General features: G+C 37.5%; 2 protein-coding genes across 2 annotated transcripts; both read right to left on the reverse strand.

The window, feature by feature from the left end:
- Positions 1-3,992: 3,992 nt before the first annotated feature.
- Positions 3,993-10,162, reverse strand: pef1 (penta-EF-hand domain containing 1). Its single transcript, XM_057355599.1, has 5 exons — positions 10,069-10,162; positions 8,544-8,823; positions 5,655-5,810; positions 5,150-5,293; positions 3,993-4,871 (listed from the first exon to the last, which is right to left on the reverse strand). The coding sequence occupies exons 1-5, from the start codon at positions 10,087-10,089 to the stop codon at positions 4,645-4,647; spliced, it is 828 nt and encodes a 275-aa protein (XP_057211582.1). The 5' UTR covers positions 10,090-10,162; the 3' UTR covers positions 3,993-4,644.
- A 258-nt stretch (positions 10,163-10,420) lies between these two features.
- On the reverse strand, positions 10,421-13,133 carry gjb9b (gap junction protein beta 9b). Its single transcript, XM_057354911.1, has 2 exons — positions 13,027-13,133; positions 10,421-12,098 (listed from the first exon to the last, which is right to left on the reverse strand). The coding sequence occupies exon 2, from the start codon at positions 12,056-12,058 to the stop codon at positions 11,279-11,281; it is 780 nt and encodes a 259-aa protein (XP_057210894.1). The 5' UTR covers positions 12,059-12,098; positions 13,027-13,133; the 3' UTR covers positions 10,421-11,278.
- Between the last annotated feature and the right edge of the window lie 8,564 nt (positions 13,134-21,697).

Genomic DNA, 21,697 nt, shown 5'->3' on the forward strand with positions numbered 1-21,697 from the left:
TGTCCCCTGAGGCAAACTAGCACCTTGCCAGCACCAAACCCTCAATCTTGTACATGGTTAGACTATAACAATCCATAAACCACATCCTCTCCAAACTACTGGACTTACTGGAATAGGGTCCCTTATACAAATACAGCAAGTCATCTGACTCAGATCAACTAGTAACTTGGTATTAGAAACTAGTAACTTGGTATTGGCATTTACTGTATTATTGCTCCTGTATGACATATCGCTTTATTGCTCCCTGAACTCTATGTAAGTCGCTTTGGATAAAAGTGTCTGCTAAATGACTAAATGTAAATAAACGCAATCTGCATTCTCGTAAGGCTGATGATGCAGTGCCTTTCAAAGAACTAAACCATTCCGATCTGAGAGGACGTTTCCAACAGTATGAGCAATTACGATGATTGCTTTCACTGACCAAAGGCAAGCCAGGCATTATCACTGAACAGATGGACCCAAACTGGGCTCTCCAAGATTCAGTTTTGTCCAATTACAGCTCGCTTTACTTTTACTGGTCAAATATTTCCGCCAAAACCTTTGCAAAAATGGTGTACGTGGCAGATGGACTACAATGACAGTTTATCTAGTACTGGTGTATCAGCTACTGTATATTTACCCACCCACACAAAATCTGCACTCCAGATATTAACACAGAATTTCATCGCACGCCATTGATAAATGCACAACCCCCAGCCCTAGTTTGTGCTTTTGAATTATGTGCTTCAACCTATGAATAAGTATTAATAAGCCCATTAAAAATCTGTTTATTTGCTGTGACTAAAACTCTCCGTCTCTAACAATGGAATTTAAGTCATACAGTTTAAAAACAACGTAAAGGAACATATAAGACAAAATAACTTTTTAAATGTACCTTAACTATTTCTTTAAGTCTGTTTAACACATTTTACCTCGTAAATTCCATGAATTTCTGCCGATTTTCCTCCCAAAACCAGATAAAAAAAGATTTAATTTGCCACTGGAAATCAAATCGACTTGGTTCACCCCAAATTGAAAATTCTGTCATTATTTACTCACCCTCTTGTCATTTTAAATGTGTATAAACGTGTTATTCTAAAGAATGTTGGTCATAGAAAACCATTGGTCCCCATTTACTTGCATGGATTTTTTGTCCATAAAATAAAAGTGAATGTTTTTTTGTTTACCAACATTGGTCAAAATATCTTCTTTTGTGTTTTGCAAAAGAAACGCATTCACACAGGTTTAAAATGACAAGAGGGTAACTGATGACATAATTTTTTAATTTGGAGTGAAATATCCCTTTAAGTGTATAAATGAGAAATGGTTAAAATGTTTAAGTGCCAGTTTGAAACCATTATTCCTGTTTTACTCCGTTCAATCACAATATTGCATTAAACATAACCTTTTATAGAAAACTGTTTGGGTAGACAAGCTGATGGTGATTGGTATCAGCATTTATGCACTTTGCTGATGTAAATTCAGATCAACACTCATAAAGTTTCACTAGCTTGTTGGCAGCAGTGAAGCAAAAACATACGCTGGAAAATGTAAATGTTACTCTATTAAAACGCTCTAGGGAGTAATAAAGTCTCGCTCTCTTTTCTGGTTCTTATTAATCAGGTTGGGTGCTGCAGGAAAAACTACATGCTATACAGAAAAACAGATTGTGCATCTGCTCTTAAAAGTAATAGTCATGTACAGAGGCCTCGAAAATGGACGTATAAACCAAAGTAAAAAAAGGTAGTTGTTCATTTGTTTTGTTCATCTGAAATTGCCCCAAATTGTAGTTTGTTAAACGGTTTCTTAAACAGAATGCCAAAAATGAACTGTATTTATTGCCTATGTGTAATCACATTTTCCTATTCCTATTATTTTCAACCCAGCCTTGGGTCAAAAAGGGACAATGCGAATCAATGGGTTATAAATTAACCTAGAAATTGTCCATACTTGATCCAACAATGGGTTAAAACAACCCAGCATACGGAAATTTATATCCCAAAGATATTTTCCACCACAAACCTGGAAGTAACTTGTGGATTTTGCACGATTTCAAGTATTTAGTAGCATTTAAACGGCACAGTTACGGGTTAAGGTGAGAAATCCTAGGTATCTTGAATGCAGCATAAATGGTCATTGTACATGTGTAAATGTACCGAGTGGTTACCATGAACACTGATGTAAAACTGCACTAGTTTTTTAACTAATTATTAGCATAGAATTGCAACTGGGAACTATTTATAAATTTCTCAACATCCAAAACATCTTTAGCTCCACTCACGTCACGCGTTGCATAAAAACACTTTTATTTATCTACACACAAACTTAACAAAGCTTGTCTTTCTTCCAGCTTCAGTCTCTTGAGCATCTGACAAGGAACGCAAATGAGAAAATCAGGGCTCGACTAACATAGTCATATGTCTGCATGCCCGAGGCCACAAAATGCATATTAAGAAGTCTCAAAGAATCAATGTTTTAAAACTTCTCCCAGCAGTCGAGTTTCACCAGCTCGCATTGTGAATATTACAACAAGACTCCAAAAGTTGTGGCAGCTGAATGATGTGGTATACGCTTGAAAATGAAATCCCACAAATTCAAGTTCCCATCTCTGGGGCCATGTCGTGTGACAAGATGAAGAGCCCAACGATGGTTTAATTAGATCATTTTATGGTAATCTTGCTGGACCTGACACTTAACTCTTCTCTGGTCGATTTCTTTCTAGTACTGCCCTTGGGGCGAATTCCAGTTTGTCTTTCAGGCTGGTGAACTGTGTGCTGTCCGGACCCGTCAGTTCTTCTAATTTCCTATCCTCTCGCTGCTCCGCAATACCTCTCTCTTCTCCAGGGGCATTAGGAGTTCCTCTGATGAACCACTCAAGGTGGTACCCAACAGCTCCCACCACAAAGGCCACTGGGAAGGTCACATAGGGCGCATAGGTGCGCATGGCAGTCCAGACCACTGGCCACATGGTTGCAAATTCAGGAATATAACGTTACCTGTAAAAAGGCAGATCAAGTTATTCATTGTTGTTAAAATTAAAAGCAATATATTAATATTTGATAAAGCTATACACGTTTTTTTATTCCTACGTTTACATACTCAGAAAGTCAAAGCTTGGAAAAAAACACGTGTTTTCAAGCAACCAATGTAACAAAAACATCTGTTGTTAAAAACTGTTTTATATGCGGTTCAACAGGAGGTGAATAGCATTACATTGTGTTTCACGCGTGTTTACGAATCATGTAACTGTTACAAGGGTACCTATGTCAAAGCATAGACTGAACTCTTACAATAAAACGGCAGTACTAAAACGTTTCGTGTTGTTAGATAAAGCTTCGAAATAACAATTATCGCGCAAGGAAAGTATGGTGTAATATGAAGAAATTTAACCTATATTTTTCAAGTGTACGTTTGCAATAACACACGGCATACCTCCAGGCTACTCCAGTTCCTACTTCATTGCGTCATTCTAACGACGCAAAGTGATTGGTTATGTTCTAACGTCAGGATGACGCTATCACGTTTAAAAAAAGTTTCTAATGCAAGCTGTGCAATGCTGACACCTAGTGTCCACTGCCAGAACATATCATAAACTGAAATCATACACATATCATGATTTCATTTTGATCGGATGAATAAATACTTTACAGTCAGGTTATACATTTTATTAGTGGTTATTACGCAAGAATTAAAATCATTGCTCTGCTCTTATCGGAGCTACAGGAACTCACACATGAATATTTTAATTAAATTATAAAAACACCTGCAAAGTACAATTGGAACTTTACATAAAAGTTTATATTTGTTGCGCCTTTGTTATGTATTTATATTTAAAAAGTGTCAAGAGGAAATGCTTTTCATGACTGTAAAATAATAATAAAAAAATACATAGTTAGTGTTTAATTGCAATGAATATAATATCACAATGCAAGTTGATTTTCTTTCTGCAAAATATAATTTGTATTATGTGAAATATTAAAAAAAGATTGCTTCATGACATTCACCCAGTATTTGAAATTGGAATATTTTATTTCAAAATTGAACATTTTAAATGAATGTAAACTGAGTAAATAGGTAAAAGGAAAGATACAAACCAGAGAAAAATATATATATGTATGAAAACAAAAATCAATAGTTAACTTCAAAATTTTATTTAAAATGTGATGGTGGTCAAAGAGTTTAAATATCATTCAAACGTAAGCCTTGGGGTATAACTAATAACTTGCATGACTGTATGATACACATTTCAAAACAATATTCAAAAATATTTGTACTAAGATTTAAAAGCAATACTATTTAAATATCCATGACATACTCCTATTAGTGATATTATTATATTAGTAATTAGTAAATAGTGCTCCTTGCATAGTTAATGGCAATTCATTCACATATACAATGAACATATTTTGGCATTCACATATAATAAACAACTAAACATTAGCAAACAACCAAAGCAAAATGTAGGTAAAATGTCTCAAGGGGTGCTATATTTGGCATTCTAACTATGCTTGAAACATAGTGGTTTTGCAGCACAATATGGTAAAATCAAGGTATCCTGCAGTAAAAGGGACTGTAAAAGATGTCAAGGGGCTAAAGTGTTGTGAGAAACCGTGGTCAACAACCATTAGCTGAAACAGGTCTCTCCTGACTTCCTTATGCAGTACTTTACATCAGTCTAGTAACGGCACCAGACAGAAAATCTTCATAACTCATCCGCACATTCCCGGTCATGGCGGTGTCTTTCTCGCGAAATGCTTGGGTTATGCTCTGAAGTTGGGTGCACACCTGAATGAAGCGGTCCAACTGGATTCCATTCACACCACGTAGACAAAACCGATTCACCAGTCCCTGAACGAACTGAGGACTCAGACTGTAACCCATCTGAGATAACGCTGTAGGAGAAGGAAAATATAAATGAAACAGTGTGTGATAAACAAATCTACTGCAGTAGTGTGCTTGAAGATAATTTCATGAACTACAATCAATAAGTAGATAACAATTAATATCTTCGCAAATGCCAAAGGTAATATGTATGCTGTTTTAATCTATTAAAATGGTAAAAAAAAAAAGAAAGAAATGGACTTTTAACATGTTAAATGGGGTGACGGGCAGGTTAACACGCGCGCACACACACACACACATATATATATTTGATAACATATTCACTCACCCTGGTGCATCTCATTGCTGTTAATTGAACCGGATCTGTCCCGGTCAAACTGTTGGAACATCGCCCTCCGTTGCTGCAGAAACGTCCACATTTCGGAGAACCCAAATATATCTACACGTCCGGTTTTGGTCTTGTCAAACATATCTGGAAATGAAGACAAAGCACTTATTCCACCCACAAACTCCTTTTGCACTTGAGATTTTTCTTTCCTGTAGTTCAGTGGTAAGAGCATGGCGCTAGCAATGCCAAGGTCATGGGTTCGATCCCAGGGATTGCACGTTCTCGGATACAAATGTATAATATATTGCAATGTAAGTCGCTTTGGATAAAAGCGTCTGCCAAATGCATAAATGTAAATGAGATGTTATTAAAGAAAACCTTTTTGAAATCTTTTATCTGACATTACAGAGTTCAGAATTCAGTTAGGGCACATCATCCGTTCAACAATTTGCCTGCTGTCGTGAGAAAATAACAAACCGATAATGTTAGTAATGCTAACACTTACTGAGCATCATAATGCATGTTTCGTCATTGAAAGCAGAGTTGTTTGAATTGAAAAGGGCTTGCTTTAGCTCCTTCAGATTAATGTAGCCGCTACGATCTGTGTCCACAGTAGAAAACCACTGGTAAGCCTCAGCGTTCACACCGGGAGGAACGTTACCTGCACCATGAAAATAGACTACATTAATCAATAAGATACAAATGTGCCTCCAACATTGATTTCAGATAATCCAGTCATTTCAGAACAAATGATTTAATTGAAATCGGTGCCAATGAGCACTCAAGCACACCGAGAAATAAAACCACATCTCAAAAACAGACTACAGTACACACGTCAATGATTTTCAAAGCGTAAAAAAAAACTGTGAAAACAGTGCGAGCTTTATTTAGACTGGAAGTAAAGACCTGATTTTCTTAACATAGTAGACTTGAATCCTTGTAGTTATTTTTATTGTGAACAGAAAAAAAACACAAGACATCCAAAGGTGGTATGAAAACAAAAAAAAACAGATTTTTAAAAATGGGTTTTAGTATGCATGCTAACATCAGTAGTTTAACAGGTGGCAATGCGACTGTAACGTCATACACAAAGCGCAACCACATCCGGATTCACGTATTCACGCCCACGCGTGTTGTTCTCAACATATTCCTGTACATATCATGAATAAGCGAATGTGTTATTGAGAAAGCACATGCATGAATGTGTAAATCCAGCAATGCCACTAACATTAAAGTCATTTCTATGGCAACTTATGTATATACACTCACCTAAAGGATTATTAGGAACACCTGTTCAATTTCTCATTAATGCAATTATCTAATCAACCAATCACATGGCAGTTGCTTCAATGCATTTAGGGGTGTGGTCCTGGTCAAGACAATCTCCTGAACTCCAAACTGAATGTCAGAATGGGAAAGAAAGGTGATTTAAGCAATTTTGAGCGTGGCATGGTTGTTGGTGCCAGACGGGCCGGTCTGAGTATTTCACAATCTGCTCAGTTACTGGGATTTTCACGCACAACCATTTCTAGGGTTTACAAAGAATGGTGTGAAAAGGGAAAAACATCCAGTATGCGGCAGTCCTGTGGGCGAAAATGCCTTGTTGATGCTAGAGGTCAGAGGAGAATGGGCCGACTGATTCAAGCTGATAGAAGAGCAACTTTGACTGAAATAACCACTCGTTACAACCGAGGTATGCAGCAAAGCATTTGTGAAGCCACAACACGCACAACCTTGAGGCAGATGGGCTACAACAGCAGAAGACCCCACCGGGTACCACTCATCTCCACTACAAATAGGAAAAAGAGGCTACAATTTGCACGAGCTCACCAAAATTGGACAGTTGAAGACTGGAAAAATGTTGCCTGGTCTGATGAGTCTCGATTTCTGTTGAGACATTCAAATGGTAGAGTCAGAATTTGGCGTAAACAGAATGAGAACATGGATCCATCATGCCTTGTTACCACTGTGCAGGCTGGTGGTGGTGGTGTAATGGTGTGGGGGATGTTTTCTTGGCACACTTTAGGCCCCTTAGTGCCAATTGGGCATCGTTTAAATGCCACGGCCTACCTGAGCATTGTTTCTGACCATGTCCATCCCTTTATGACCACCATGTACCCATCCTCTAATGGCTACTTCCAGCAGGATAATGCACCATGTCACAAAGCTCGAATCATTTCAAATTGGTTTCTTGAACATGACAATGAGTTCACTGTACTAGAATGGCCCCCACAGTCACCAGATCTCAACCCGATAGAACATCTTTGGGATGTGGTGGAACGGGAGCTTCGTGCCCTGGATGTGCATCCCACAAATCTCCATCAACTGCAAGATGCTATCCTATCAATATGGGCCAACATTTCTAAAGAATGCTTTCAGCACCTTGTTGAATCAATGCCACGTAGAATTAAGGCAGTTCTGAAGGCGAAAGGGGGTCAAACACCGTATTAGTATGGTGTTCCTAATAATCCTTTAGGTGAGTGTATATATATATATATATTGACTATACTGTCTGAACAAGATCTGGTTTCATCACTTAGAAAATGACAAGTTAGTCCTAAAGGTCGGATACGAGAAACAAATTGTGCGACCAAATTCATCAGCCATGCGTCATTATGGTCCCAGGAGGAACAAGAATAAGTTGAGCAATTCAGTGAAGCGCAGATGGACGCTTTACCCCCAGGGAGAGATAAGCACTGTTCAGTTTTTAAAACCGACAGTCTTACCCACAGGACATTATCGCATACTCGCCAACATAAACGCATGTGGACACATACACTCGTACCCCTTCGCCCAGGATTATCACACTCATCACTCTAATTCTCCCATGGGCAGTACAAGCTGCTACTGCCATCCTGCAGTGTATCAGCATCAGTCATTCAGTGAGGGGCACATGACACAGCTGCACTGCAGAAGGATCAAGGACCTCGTCTGCTGCAGCACCGTCATAAATTCCTATCTTTCGTATTTTATGCATAGCCCGTAGCCACCGCGCGTCTGATGGAAAGGCGGCGGCCCTCCTGTCTCGCCCTGCCAAGCCTGACGCTCAGACATCATCAGTCAGGCCGGCCCAGAACTATTGTCTGCACTTCTGAGACCATGGAAAAAATTCACCCGCCAGACCAATATCTTCTATGGGGCGTTCGCAAATGCAGATCTGATGTATGAGGGTGTGAATTCAAATCTGATAAAAAGTGATATATACCAAACAACCGCTGGCCTCGAGGAGCAGGACATTCATCTCCGATCACATGGATTGATTTTGCTACCACAATGCTTACATTATTAATCATGATTAGGTTATTGTTGATATCACTGAAGTGTGCAGTCTGTTTTTTAAGGCGGAGAAAGGAATATAATACATATATTGCATACAAAATTCAATGTCTCGAACCTGCGGGAGGCTGTTGACCATACTGTCCTCCTTGGGGATGTCCGTAACCCCCGTAAGGGCCACCTGGGGCATGCCCACCGTATGGTGCTCTAGGGGCACCTCCTGCACCAGGAGTACCATAGGAGCTGTATGGACCTCCAGGTGCAGCTCCTCCGCCATACTGTGGTCCTTGAGGGGCACCTCTATAAGGACCACCATACTGTCCCCCTGTGGGACCACCTCCATAAGGTGCGCCTGGGGGAGGGTGGTGCTGGGGGTTACCACCCGGTCCTGGATAACCCTTTGAATAGCAAATAAAAAAAGTTATTCAATTTCATTAAACATGATCAATACACCCGATGTAGTTTGTAATCATGTAGAGCAGTGGTTCTCAAACTGTGGTACTTGAAGAGACCTCTGGTGGTACGTGACACGACAAATCTATATATCTCGTGTTTTAAATGCAATTTCAAATGTTTAATACATGATAGATAAATACGGAATACATATCATATAGCCTATGTGCAATTTTAATATAGTTGTATGAATTATTGTTTATTTATCTTTGGTCGATGTAACTCAAGCGCATGACAGGCAGCTGAAACACAGAGCGGGAGCAGACAGATGCTTGTGAAACATAAAACGTCATTTACAGAGCCCTGTTTACAGTGCACTACAGAAAAGTGTTTTGTGTCCACTATTACTGCTGACTAACTTGAAAAACATGGAAAAAACATGTTCTTTAGTTTGAAAACAGCTGGTTGATAAAAAAGTATTTGTATTATTAATAATACATTAGAATTGGAGGATTTGAGTGTTTATTCATATGGTTTTCTATTAGGTGGTACTTGGAACAACTCATTTTATTAAAGGTGGTAAGGTTACTTGATCTGAAAAGTTTGAGAACCACTGCTGTAGAGAAAGGCAATTACAGCTTGCTGTAAAATAAAACTGTGAAAAATGAATGTTTACTTTCAGTGAATTCAGTACACATGTTTACATTTAGTTTGTGTGTTGTTTGTGGATCACAATATTAAACATTATTACCCTCATTAAAATGTAATAACATTTTCATAAATATTTCTTATAAAATAAAAGTCTTCTCTCACTCTATTTAAAAGAGACTATTCTTCTATGCTACCTTATAAGGACAGTTACTGTTAAAACTACAGTATGGATACCATGGTCCAGTAAAGGGTTAAGGCTACGTTCAAATGTCACATACCAATCTATTCCACATCTTTGTTTTAAGGCTCTGTATACTAAAATCTTAAATATACTGCTATACAATCTGATCCAAAAAACATACAAACAACATACATGCAAACAAGTGTAATGCATCACATATTAGAGTAGCTACGCGGCTAACTTGATAGCCTAAATCATGATAGTTTCTAAAAAGTTTACACAGTCGAAATGATCGGAACCTGCACATCATATCCCTGTACATCACTTACGCTGTATAGTAAACACACCATAATTGCAAACAATAAAACACATATAAAGATAAAAAATAAAAGCGCTAAACCCGGAAGAGAGACTTTACCTGCCCGTATTGATAACTCATTCCGCGGAGAAGATTCTGAGCAAATGGAACGATTTGGTTGTATTTAATAAGTCCCGCCTTCAGCAGCCGATTGGTTCATTTTAATGTACGTCAGCAGCGCACCCTTGTATTTTGAATCTGATTGGTTGGAGCAATGGAAACTCACTGCAGAAACTGTGAGTCACAGAAACTGAGTCATTACATTAGTTTTAGTAAATAACCATACAGTAAGGATGGGTGTAGTCATAATATCAATACAGCGTGTCTTTTTGTAATAAACTATATTACAAATCGTGCTGTCTTAATTTTAAACTAATACGTTAATTTCATTAACTATTAAAAGTTATTTCCTTTTATTTTAGGGTATGTACAAATACAAAAGGAAAACAAAAGTAACAATAAAATTACAATTAGGTTATTTGTCGTAAAGAAATCATAAAACATTATTTTTACATAGTTCCATAAACATGACATTCTACATTGATCTTTTCTGCAAATCATATGAATACAAGTGCATAGTGTAAAGGTGTCTCAGTGTGAGTGCTGTCCAGTGTTAAAGGTGTCTCTTTGTGAATTGTACAGACCCAGTACTAGGCTGGCTAAACGGGAGGAAGGGTGGGGGTAATTAGATATTCTTGTTGGGTGACAGTTTTTCTAATAATCATAGCATTGCATGCACAATTAAAAAAAACTTGATTAAATTGACACATCATTATTTAATTGATAACACAATTAAGAAGTTTTCATGTTTATTTGTTAGCTGGACATCCCATTTGTTTGACCAGGGATGCGATGGCTACTGATGTATGTTTTAACAATGTTGTTCACCTATATTTTCTATGCATTAGAGAACAGTATGCTCCTCTATGAGTCAAGAACACAAGCCTTTTAAAATTATCACCAATATAAACACACATTTCAAACCGTAAAGGCTGAGTTGTTTCAACTAATTGTTGTAAGATATGGACGTAACCAACTGCTGGGTTATAAATTAACCTATGTTGGGTTATTTTCACCCAACCGGGATGTTAAACATCTCATAACAGTTTGAATCCAACGATTGGTTTTGAACATTTTCTGTATAAGTCTCAAAATATTATAAAGAAGGAAATATTCCTTGCATAGTGTGGTAATTTTGGTCCATGGTCCAAAGTGTCTTATGACTGTTTTCATGCTTTGTTGTACCACACAATCATTGTTCAGGCCACATTTAGGCCTGCTGTGATCTTTTCTCCTCTGCTGCAGACTTTGCCCTTTCAATGTTATTCAGGTTCTGTGTGGACAAGGCTGTTGGATCTACCCTTCTACATGAGGAATATTTGGCAGCGTTCATTTGATGGTGTCTGAGCAAGAACTTGTGAACTTTCTTGACAATCAGGTAGATCATCTCACAGAAACACATGAAGATGCACACAGAAGACGAAACTACCATAAACAATGTGAAGATCTTTTTCTCTGTAGGACGAGATATGTAGCAGTCGACTGTATTCGGACAAGGTTCCTGACTGCACTTGAACAACCTTGGCATATCAAAACCATAAACGGCGTACAAAATATAGAGGAAGCCAGCATCAAAGCCTGCTTTGAACACCAGACTGAGTATGTAGGTATACCACAGTCCTCCACGCTTCCTCCCGGGGTTGCTGTACAGGTGTTCGCCTTCATGGCTTGAAGTAAATTTCTGATCCTTCATTTCACGATACTTGACATGTGCCACGACCAATAGAGATGGACAGGTGACAAATATGAGCTGAAGAGACCATAACCGGATATGGGAAATGGGGAAATATTGGTCGAAGCAGACATTGCTACAGCCCGGCTGGGCCGTGTTGCAGACAAACTCTTTGGTTTCATCACCCCACGCCTGCTGAATAGCCACCACAAACACCAGGATTCTGAAGACGAAGACCACTGATAGCCAGACGCGACCAAACACGGTGGAGTATTTGCTTACTCCACCAAGCAGAGCCTGAAGGTACATCCAATTCATCTCCGCTATTTAACAGGGCTCTCACACCAGGGTTTTAGTCCTACAAAAAACAAACACATACATATTTTGAATGTCTGTCTCTATTTATTTAATTTGTCTCAATAAAAGGTAATTTATTACATTTTTCATTTTTGTCACTTGAGTAATATTAATATGTTACATTTGGGAAACTGTGACGCAGAATGAAAAAAAAAACAGAGCTACACAGTAAAGAACGTGAAGTGTAGCCTTTAGACTCTTAGAATTCCTAAATGCCCCTGCTGTAAACAAACACTTTTGGTTTCTTCTTCAGTAAGAGATTTTCTAAAAAGTTTCTTCCAGTGTGTAAACATCGTGTATGGGCAACACTGTTGTTCAGCTTTGTGAACCATACCAGCAGCTAACTATAGTTAATGCCAGCCTTTTTTTAATTCTTTTTTATAAAGAGGGGTTTATAAAGTTTTTTTTATAGCCTCACAGGACAAGGATGCCATGTGTTGCATGTCAAGATGCAATGGAAAAGTTTCTAAAAGCAACAGCAATATATTTCTTTAGTTTTACTATTGTTTTTTTTCATACAGGTTTACATTTGGCAAAGTGCATCTACTATTGAAAGTGCTCAGTAAACAGTGTTGCGTTCAAAACACCCTATCTGCAATGACAAGAAATTAGACATTAAAATAGTTCACATACTTAGAATTTCATGTTGTTCTCTTGACGCAAAATATTACAATGAACAATGACTAGCCCTAAATTAAAATAAATAAATAAAATAGCTTTATTTGTCCTGTGTACTGTACAACTGTGTTCTGTGTATCTACATACATTATAAGACATCTGGAAAATGCTAACAAAGATGTGCATTCGCTTCACTCAACAAAATAAAGCATGACATTTAGAAAGTTACCTGCTGAGTGAAGAAATGTTACCTACGTGATTCAAAATACACATCACCCTTTTAAAAGCACTTAAATCATAAGTCCACTTACCTGTTTCCTGGATGATATGAAGACGTTGTAGTTAACTAGAATCAAAAGGAAAAGCTTGTTTCTTTCTATTCTTATCTAGACCGTCTTGATTGGTTGATGGCCGTGCCCTATCACATTTATGAGAAGGTTCTGCTTTTACATTATGGCACGTAGAAACAAAAACTTTCAATCAAATGAAAGAATAGTGTTTAACTCTATTTGCATACAATATTGTTTCTGTTTCCTCTCACTTAATAAGGCTTCACTTCTGGTTACAAGTAAAGTTTGTGTAAAATTTAAGAAAGTTATTAAAGTTTATTCATCTATTTAAACAGCGAAAGCATTACATAGTATAACAAATATTTGTTTTATTTATAGATGTGTGCTGTGTGTGTGCGTTTATCTGCTCACAATGATGAGTCATTCATAAAAAAGAACATTCAGTTCTACTATAAAAATGAAGACATGGCCATATATTGTGGACTTAAATAAATTCTCATGAATCTAGACAAAAGTTTTAATAAATTCCCACAAAAATGGTTTAAAAAATATCACATTTATGCTGTGATTTCTCTCTTTATATGGTCAAATACTGTATAAAAGCAGACCAAAAGCTTGACACTGTATAGGAATTAAATCAAAAGAGGGATCACAATCACAACAAAAGGTTTATGAGAAAATATATACTTTCCAAAGTGAAAGTATATATTTGCCACCAGGTTTATTTAGAAACCAGCCAGACTGTGGTTTCATTGAAAACAACATTCCACTGAAAGGCGGATCATGCTGTCATTGTGTTGAGATTGTGTGACAATAGACAAGCACATTTACTATAATGGGCGAACACAAAAAAGCAGAAATGGACAAAGTGTACAGCAGAAGTACAAAAAAGGAAATAAAGAGAAAAGAATATGCCGTAAAATACTTGTATCTCCTTCAGAGCACAGATCATCTGATGCATTGGCTGCAGTGTTATATTCTTCTTCAGATTAGTGGTGCCATGGTTACAGCAACAGTGCGTCTGTATGTGCACCGGCTGAATATTCACAAATATTTGTCATGTTGCTTCTGCGAGGCTCTCCGGGCATAATTGGATACAACTTTCACCTCCGTGCTGTCAAAAGGCGTTTGTTTACGAATATAATGCCTCTGGCTGTCAGACTGTCTATATGCTTTACCCATCTGTAAGATTTGTTCCTGTATCTTATGCAAAACATGTGCTTTGCTTGTGTTTCTGTGTATTCCTGTCTTGCAGAACATCATGATATTTCAGTCATATAAATATTTTAGATTAAATTCTCTGACATTGTGAAAACAGGACCTTGACGTGTTCTTGAGATGTTTGTGAGTTTTATCTTAACAGCGGAATCAAGATTCTATAAAAGGCTTGAGGATGTTGAGCTTGAAGATATCCTGAAGACGTTTGTGGAAACAGTTGAGCAGTTTCTTAGATAATTCCACTAAGACGCCACTAGAGGAGGCTGTAGCTCCACCGTCCTGCCATCAACATTTCTGAGAAAACTCAAACCACTCAGCTACTGTAATTCAATATTTATGGCATTTGTAATTAAACTGTTTGTGCGTAAATATTAATAACCTTGACCTCACCTAAACTAAGATAACCTAAGCTAACCTAACCTAACCTAACCTAACCTAACCTAACCTAACCTAACCTAACCTAACCTAACCTAACGCTACAGGTAGGTCCCGTTTTTCTTTCATACTTCTCAGAACTATTGTGATAGATGCTTCAGCTAAATAAAACTGAACACTCCCTCACTGTCAATGTCACCCTGGAAAACCTCAGAAATTACAAATGACACAAATTTAAGAATTTTAGGCAATAGGAGCAGGGATCAGGGCTTTAAGATCAGAGTGAACAAAAGAGAACAAGGGAATAAGAGCGAGATCTTCATGCAACCACTCTGGTATGAATGGAAACCTATCACGCAGACTGTGTGAGAGACAGCGACTTAGCAGTCAAGGCTTGTGCTCTTGTGAACCGGGGGATGGTGGGGCTGTATCAAGGGGAGAGAAAAGGAGAGCTGTCACGAAGCATCTCTTGGTCAGACCTCAGGTGAATGTAGACGTGTCCTGCTGAGGCAGAGCTGCAGAGCATCCACTTGTCATACCTGGCAACCCGAATGCAAGCTGCAACATGCTCTTGAACTGTTATGACAAAGGGGAAATGTCTCTGCTGGCCTGTGTTGTGAGTTGTGACAGATCCGTGACTCACTTTTTTTAGAAGACATGGGTCTGTGAAATGGTTTTGGAGTCAAGACAGAACTGTGGCTAGTCTTCACTCAAGGTGGAAGTTTTGTGGCAGAGTTTCTGTTTTTTATCTGCTATCTTCAGTGAAATGTTCGAAGTTAAATTGTATTTTGTGATGTTTATGAATAAGACTGATATCTTTTTTACAGTTGTATTAGATCTCCGCAAGAAATTCAGCCAGAAACACTACAGATTATGTTGTTAAAACGTATGTTAGTCTTTGTAATTTGCGTTTGTTACATTATACGGTACATTTTAGATTAAATTACAGTTCAAAAAGTATAGATTAATTTACATGTTCAATATAAAAAAACAACAGAATTGGCTGAATTGTGATATGTCTTTTTTGTTGGATCTATTTGTGTACAATTGTTTTTTGTAATGGACAATGATTGTGTTGATTCTGACTAAAACATGATGCATACAAAGCATTTATGACACAGCATTTACTCAAAGCCAAATCCTAAGCTTATACAGTATAAAACTTCAACGCTTTTAGCAAGCACTGGTATATTTCCTATACATGCAATGCACATCTAGTTTCACTTGAAAATATTTCTAACAGGAGATGGGTGATTGGCTATTTGACTATTTTAATGCATGTTAATAAATAATGATCTGCCTGTATGGATACAGTGTTTCAAAATTTAAAACTTTTCAAAAACTTTATGTGAACCTTGATGTATCTGTCTATCTCCAAAAGTGCATAAAAGTTCACATTTGTTTCAAATACAAGACCTGCAGATGATTTCAGTACCATTGCTGTGTAATTTGGTGTATAAACTATAGCCTTCATACCTTTCTTCTTGGACTCAGCCAGCAGATGTAAATCTGAGGCCAGATTTGTAATAGCTGTGGCAATCAGAGCGACACGGTCAGCTAAGTCAGCTGATTAGACAACTTCAGTATGTCTGTAACCTATACTGTAAGTTCAGCTGTCAGCGTGAGGACACAGACAGGCAGTGATGTGTTTGTTTGTGAGAGCACAAACTTTTGTTTCCATCAGTAATATCAGCACACATATTTGCGAGATTGCGACAAAACAAGCTTCAGACTTGGGGAAAGTTTATGTAACTTTTTGTTTTGTGGGGGGAAGAATCTGTTTACTCAGTAAGTGTTTCTGTCAGATAGAATGTGTCAGATCTTTATAAATAATGACAAATCTAGCTTTTACATTAACTTCAGTTCAGTTCAGTTTTATTTATAGTGCTTTTCACAATTTTGCATTGTTGCAAAGCAGCTTTACAAACATTTAGACAACAGTTACTTTAGTAAAAAGATATAGTTATGAAAATAAAGAAGGCGCAGAAAACATGGAATTATTGCATTTTTTCTCAATAAGATAATCATGAAACTTAAAGGGACAGTGTGTAATTTTTTGGAGGATCTATTGACAGAAATGCAATATAATATACATGTCTTCAGAGGTGTATAAAGACCTTACATAATGAAGCGTTATGTTTTCAGCTTATAATGATATATTTCTATCTACATACACCACGGTTCCCCTTACATGGAATTCACCATGTTGTTTCTACAGTAGCCCTAAACGGACAAACTGCTCTACAGAACGTGTTTCATAAATACGTTATCTCCTAGCAAAGAAGCTAAAATATGACGACATCTTAGTTTTGTGTCAGCCACCGTAGTGCTTTGAAAAGGAGGGGGGAGTGAGCCATTGGTTGCAGTTCACAGCCTCACCACTAGATGGCCCTAAATTTCCTAAACTAACTGAGGTTTTAGAAGTTTGTAATTTGACATTTCTATTTAAAGTTAAATTTCATTTACTGTACCTAACTGTACTTATTAATATATTTTATTTTATTTTATTTTAGATTGTCAACCATAAGCTGTTGACGAATAAACTTGTAGCTAATTTTTCTGATGTTGCTAGCTACAGTACTAAGAGTACCTTCTTAAAATAAAGAAAATTATCTAACAATCCCATAAAATCTAAGATTTGCATGTGAGTGTGTGGACGTGACTGCGGAGTGAGTGATACTGTAATGTTATCATAATAATACAAAAGATGGAGATTAAATCAAATGCCACATATGATCACCTCTGTGTAATTTTGAAATAAGTAAAAAATCTTGCTGTTTTCCAAACTAACAGCAGGTAAAAATGTTTGAGCAGTGTTGAGGCCGTTGCAATTCAAACACATTTCTGTCCTCTCAACCACATTACCCCCACCTGTCAAAACACAGTCTGATGCAACCAGTAGAAAATGTCTCGAATGAACCAGACCTAACAAATTAAGACCCCCCAAAAGAGTTTTATCTGACCTGTATTTTTTCTGACCTACATGACTTTTGATGCATACATTACTGAAGCGTACTGCATCTGCTAATGGACTGACTACACCCAGAACGATCCTCCTTAAGGGTCAAGATTTTGTCTCACGAATCCCAGAATAACACACATTCAAACACGGAACATTTCAACTAGAATCTCAAGTAATGGAAAACACCGAGGTGATCAATATTAAGTGCAAAGTCATAGAGACTGCTTCTGAATCGCTTGTCCGTGCTGGGATTTTGCAAGTTGTTATTAAGTCAAGCGGGTACAACATGAGGACCTAGTAAAATAAATTAGCCTCATGTTGGAGAAAAAATGTATGATGCTTGGGCCTTGTGGACACATCAAAATGTCTGAAAAAGAGGATAAAAAAATACTGTAGTACCCAGGAGATATAATACACCATAATGCCATTTATTATTCACTGTACAACATACCAATTAATGCAAACACTGGCCTCATTCATGTGACCCACAAAGTGAGAGTGTCCATATTTCGGTACGTCTTGGTAGTTTTTCTGTAATAGCTGTTTTTGCGTTCCCATCGGACTCTATTTGCATTAGCGGATGATTCACAGTCTCGAAACATCAGTAGGGTGATTACAAAGTCCAGGGAAGGACAGGAAAGTGTTTTGTCTCTGTTCTCGACTTTATGCCAGCACGCAATCAATGACGGGCCAGCAACAATTGAGTTACAATCATTCTGTGTTTTCTGGAATGGCTTTGATGCAGCGCGGTCTTAAGCACTCTTTGATAGGACAACGAAGGGAATTGAATTAGCCTTACATAGCGAAAGAGAATGGCACCTTAGAGCTTTGCCATTCAATAAACTGCTCTCATTTACTTGCTCTGCCTTCTGGTTATCACTCTTCTCTTTTAACCGGCCGTTTTATTTCACCTTGTGAGTTCACTGCTGCAGTATTTGCACGAGGGATGGAGGTAATAACAGGGTGCAGAATCAGCCCCGGACTAATCTGAAGACACAGACTAGTCTATCATCACTTATTAGGTGGTCGTCATAATCATTTTAATCGGCTTCTCCGGGAGCCACATCACACGCTTTATGGAACCGAGGTGAAACCACGTCATGTTGGTTGTAGTGCAATACATCACGCCTTGATACAACTATCAAACAGGTCAATTTTGAAGTGGTGGGGGTCTAATGTATTGAATGAACAGTGAAAGAAGGAATGAGCGTGATAATTCAGACAGTCATGGCTCACTAAGCAAGATTTATGTGCAATACGATCTCATATTTGGCCCACCTTGTGAATGCATAAATAATTTCACACATTGAAAGTCACCTTGTCGACATGGCGGTACGTCGGAGGAACTCTATTTACATCACTCCAGGAGTGTCGTGATGCAGTAGATTGATGAAACAAAGTTTTTAAAAAGCTTTTCAAACTTTATTTATATATGAACGCTTTAAAAGTGTTTAAAGTGAGCCACACACCCACACAAAAGACATCCATGCATATATGCTGAATGATATATAAGCCAATACTGTAAAAGTAGAGTAAATTATCTTGTGATCATAATGTCCAAATAGGTTTCATGGCTCGTATCCTAAAAATGTTGTCTTGTATCTGACTGATACATACAGTAGATGATACACAACAATGTTCTGATGTGGATCATTTAAACACATTAATGTACTTCAGAGTCAGTAATATATCTTAAAGGCATAGTTCACCCAAAAATAAAAATTCTGTCTTCATTTATTCACCCTCATGTTGTTTAAAACATTTTGTGTCCATACAATGGAAGTCAATGAGGGCCAATGTTGTTTAATTACCAACATTATTCAAAATATCATCTTTTGTGTTCTGCAGAAGAAAGAAAGTCATACAGGGTTTGAATGTCATATCGGAGAGTAAATGATTAATTTTGGGGTGAACTGTCCCATTTGTAACCGCATTCATTTTCAGATTGATCTCTAACAGACACACTGGGCTGTGGAGGCTGGTCAGGGTTTGGGAAAGACATAAAGGTCCAGTGGAAGTAATGAGGATCAATAGGAGTTAGAAAAGAAGGAGGCTGTGATCCAGGAACTGTCTCGCAGTCTCAGGCCAAGATGTTATCGATCCCACCTGCAGTGGCAGCATCAGATAAAAGGTCTTTCTGGCTTCAACCACCAGGATTATAAGAAAGTGTAGAGGAATGGCGCTAACCGCTGAACAAAGCATCTCTTTCCTCTGTTCTATAAACACCATGAGAAAAGCCAAAGGCAATCATTTGCAGTACAGGACAAGAGTTTTGGTCTAAATGGTTCAATGCACCTCTTGTATTTAAAGAAGGCTGTCTATGTGTTTTGAACTTGAGCAAGTAACTTATCTTTACATGATTTTGCAAAATATCTGCACACCACAGTGCACTGTACATCCCCAGACTTTTAAAAACAAGATTAATATATTGACTTCCTTAATGCTAATGGTTGATGTCTTTTGACTTTCTTTTTTAACAGTGAACACTCAGGACCTGCTGATTGTTGATCTCGCTCCTGAGGTTTTCCAGCCACGGATGAGTGGAGCTTGTCTTAACAGCCTGCAAAGACTGCTTACCAAGCAGATTGATTAGTTGAGACAGAAGCCTGCGGTCTGCATCTGGAGGCGCCTTCTTTATGGCTGGAGGTACGCTTCTTAAGGTTGCTTTCAAGAATCGTTTGGACGCACGCTTCAGTATGACCTGGAAGCTTTTCTATGTGTCAAAAACTTTCAGTTTCTTCAAGAAGCTGATGGTGTAGTTTATGTAACATTCTTTTTTTACAGCCCAATTTTGTGTCCTTCCGAGTTATCAAAAGCGTCAAAGTAAAAACTTCAAGAATGGAAAGAACCTTGTGGTCAACCATGTCGGTTAATTAACTCCCCTGTACTTCACTCGAGTCATGTAGATGTTTTAATGAGCTTTCCCACTTCTCTGTTTTAAAGAAAAATCATGAAATAAAACATGGCTTGATTTGAGGACCTGAGTCACAAGTAACTTTGTGTCTTTCTTCAGTTTATTTTAACTGGAATGTTTTTTTTTTTGGCAATTAAATGGTTACAGCTGTACGTTATTTTGTTCAAGTAAGTAATATTGTTATTTAGTTTGATTTACTTTGTTGGTATTTATCCTTGTTATGCTAGATATTAACTGTCGCTAAGTTAGTTTTGCATTTGGTTTCCTAAAGACCCATTCACACACAGATATCTACAGTATAAGGTTAACTAATCTATAACAATAAGTATATTAGCATTCACACCAACTTTGCGCTGCAATTTTGCATTTAAAATACTTGAGCGCTTTAAACACAAATGGATTTCTTATTGGCTGTCATTGTTTAATCGTTCATTAGCTGGAAAAGTCGCTACGAAAGTGATCCCAACTATATTGTTCCACTGTTTAGTCATCATTACAGTTGTGATGTGTTTTCATATATGATTTTTAAACGTTTTTTAAATGATCATTAATATGTGGGCGCCAATATTTTCTTAAATTCTCTTATTTTCTTAAAATTATTCTTAAAAAATATATTAATAGCTATTGTTATAATAATAATTATATCAAGAGTTTGTTTCCAAAATGAGATAACTCTGTTTTTTAAAAATGTCAAATATCATGTTTTTATTGTGTTTTATTGTGTTAGTTAGCTGTATTTTTCAGTTATTATGGCTTAAATCAAAACAAACCAACTGCAGTATGCCTTAAAGGGATAGTTCACCCCCCAAAAAATCATTTATTCGCCCTAGACTCATTCAAAACCTGTATGACTTTCTTACTTCTGCAGCACACAAAAATATGTGGTTTTATGTCCATACAATGGAAGTCAGTGGTGTTTGGTACCATCATTTTTTGTGTTTTGAAGAAGAAAGAAAGTCATACAGGTTCGGAATGACATGATGGTGAGTAAATTATAAAAGAATTTCCATTTTGGGGTGAACTATCCGTTTAAGACTTTCAATACAAAGCTTTTAAAATATTGCAAGGGTTTTTCTGCATGACCATCTAAAAATAAGTATGAGGATTTTTCTTCCGTCCACTGCCTCATTGTTAACATACCTTCTTGATTCTGTCAATTATTTTGCCAAAGAAATGAGATTCAATGGACACGGGTTCCATTTCCTCCAGCCGTGAGTATGTTT

The sequence above is a fragment of the Triplophysa rosa genome, linkage group LG16, assembly GCF_024868665.1.
Source record: "Triplophysa rosa linkage group LG16, Trosa_1v2, whole genome shotgun sequence".
NCBI lineage: Eukaryota > Metazoa > Chordata > Actinopteri > Cypriniformes > Nemacheilidae > Triplophysa > Triplophysa rosa.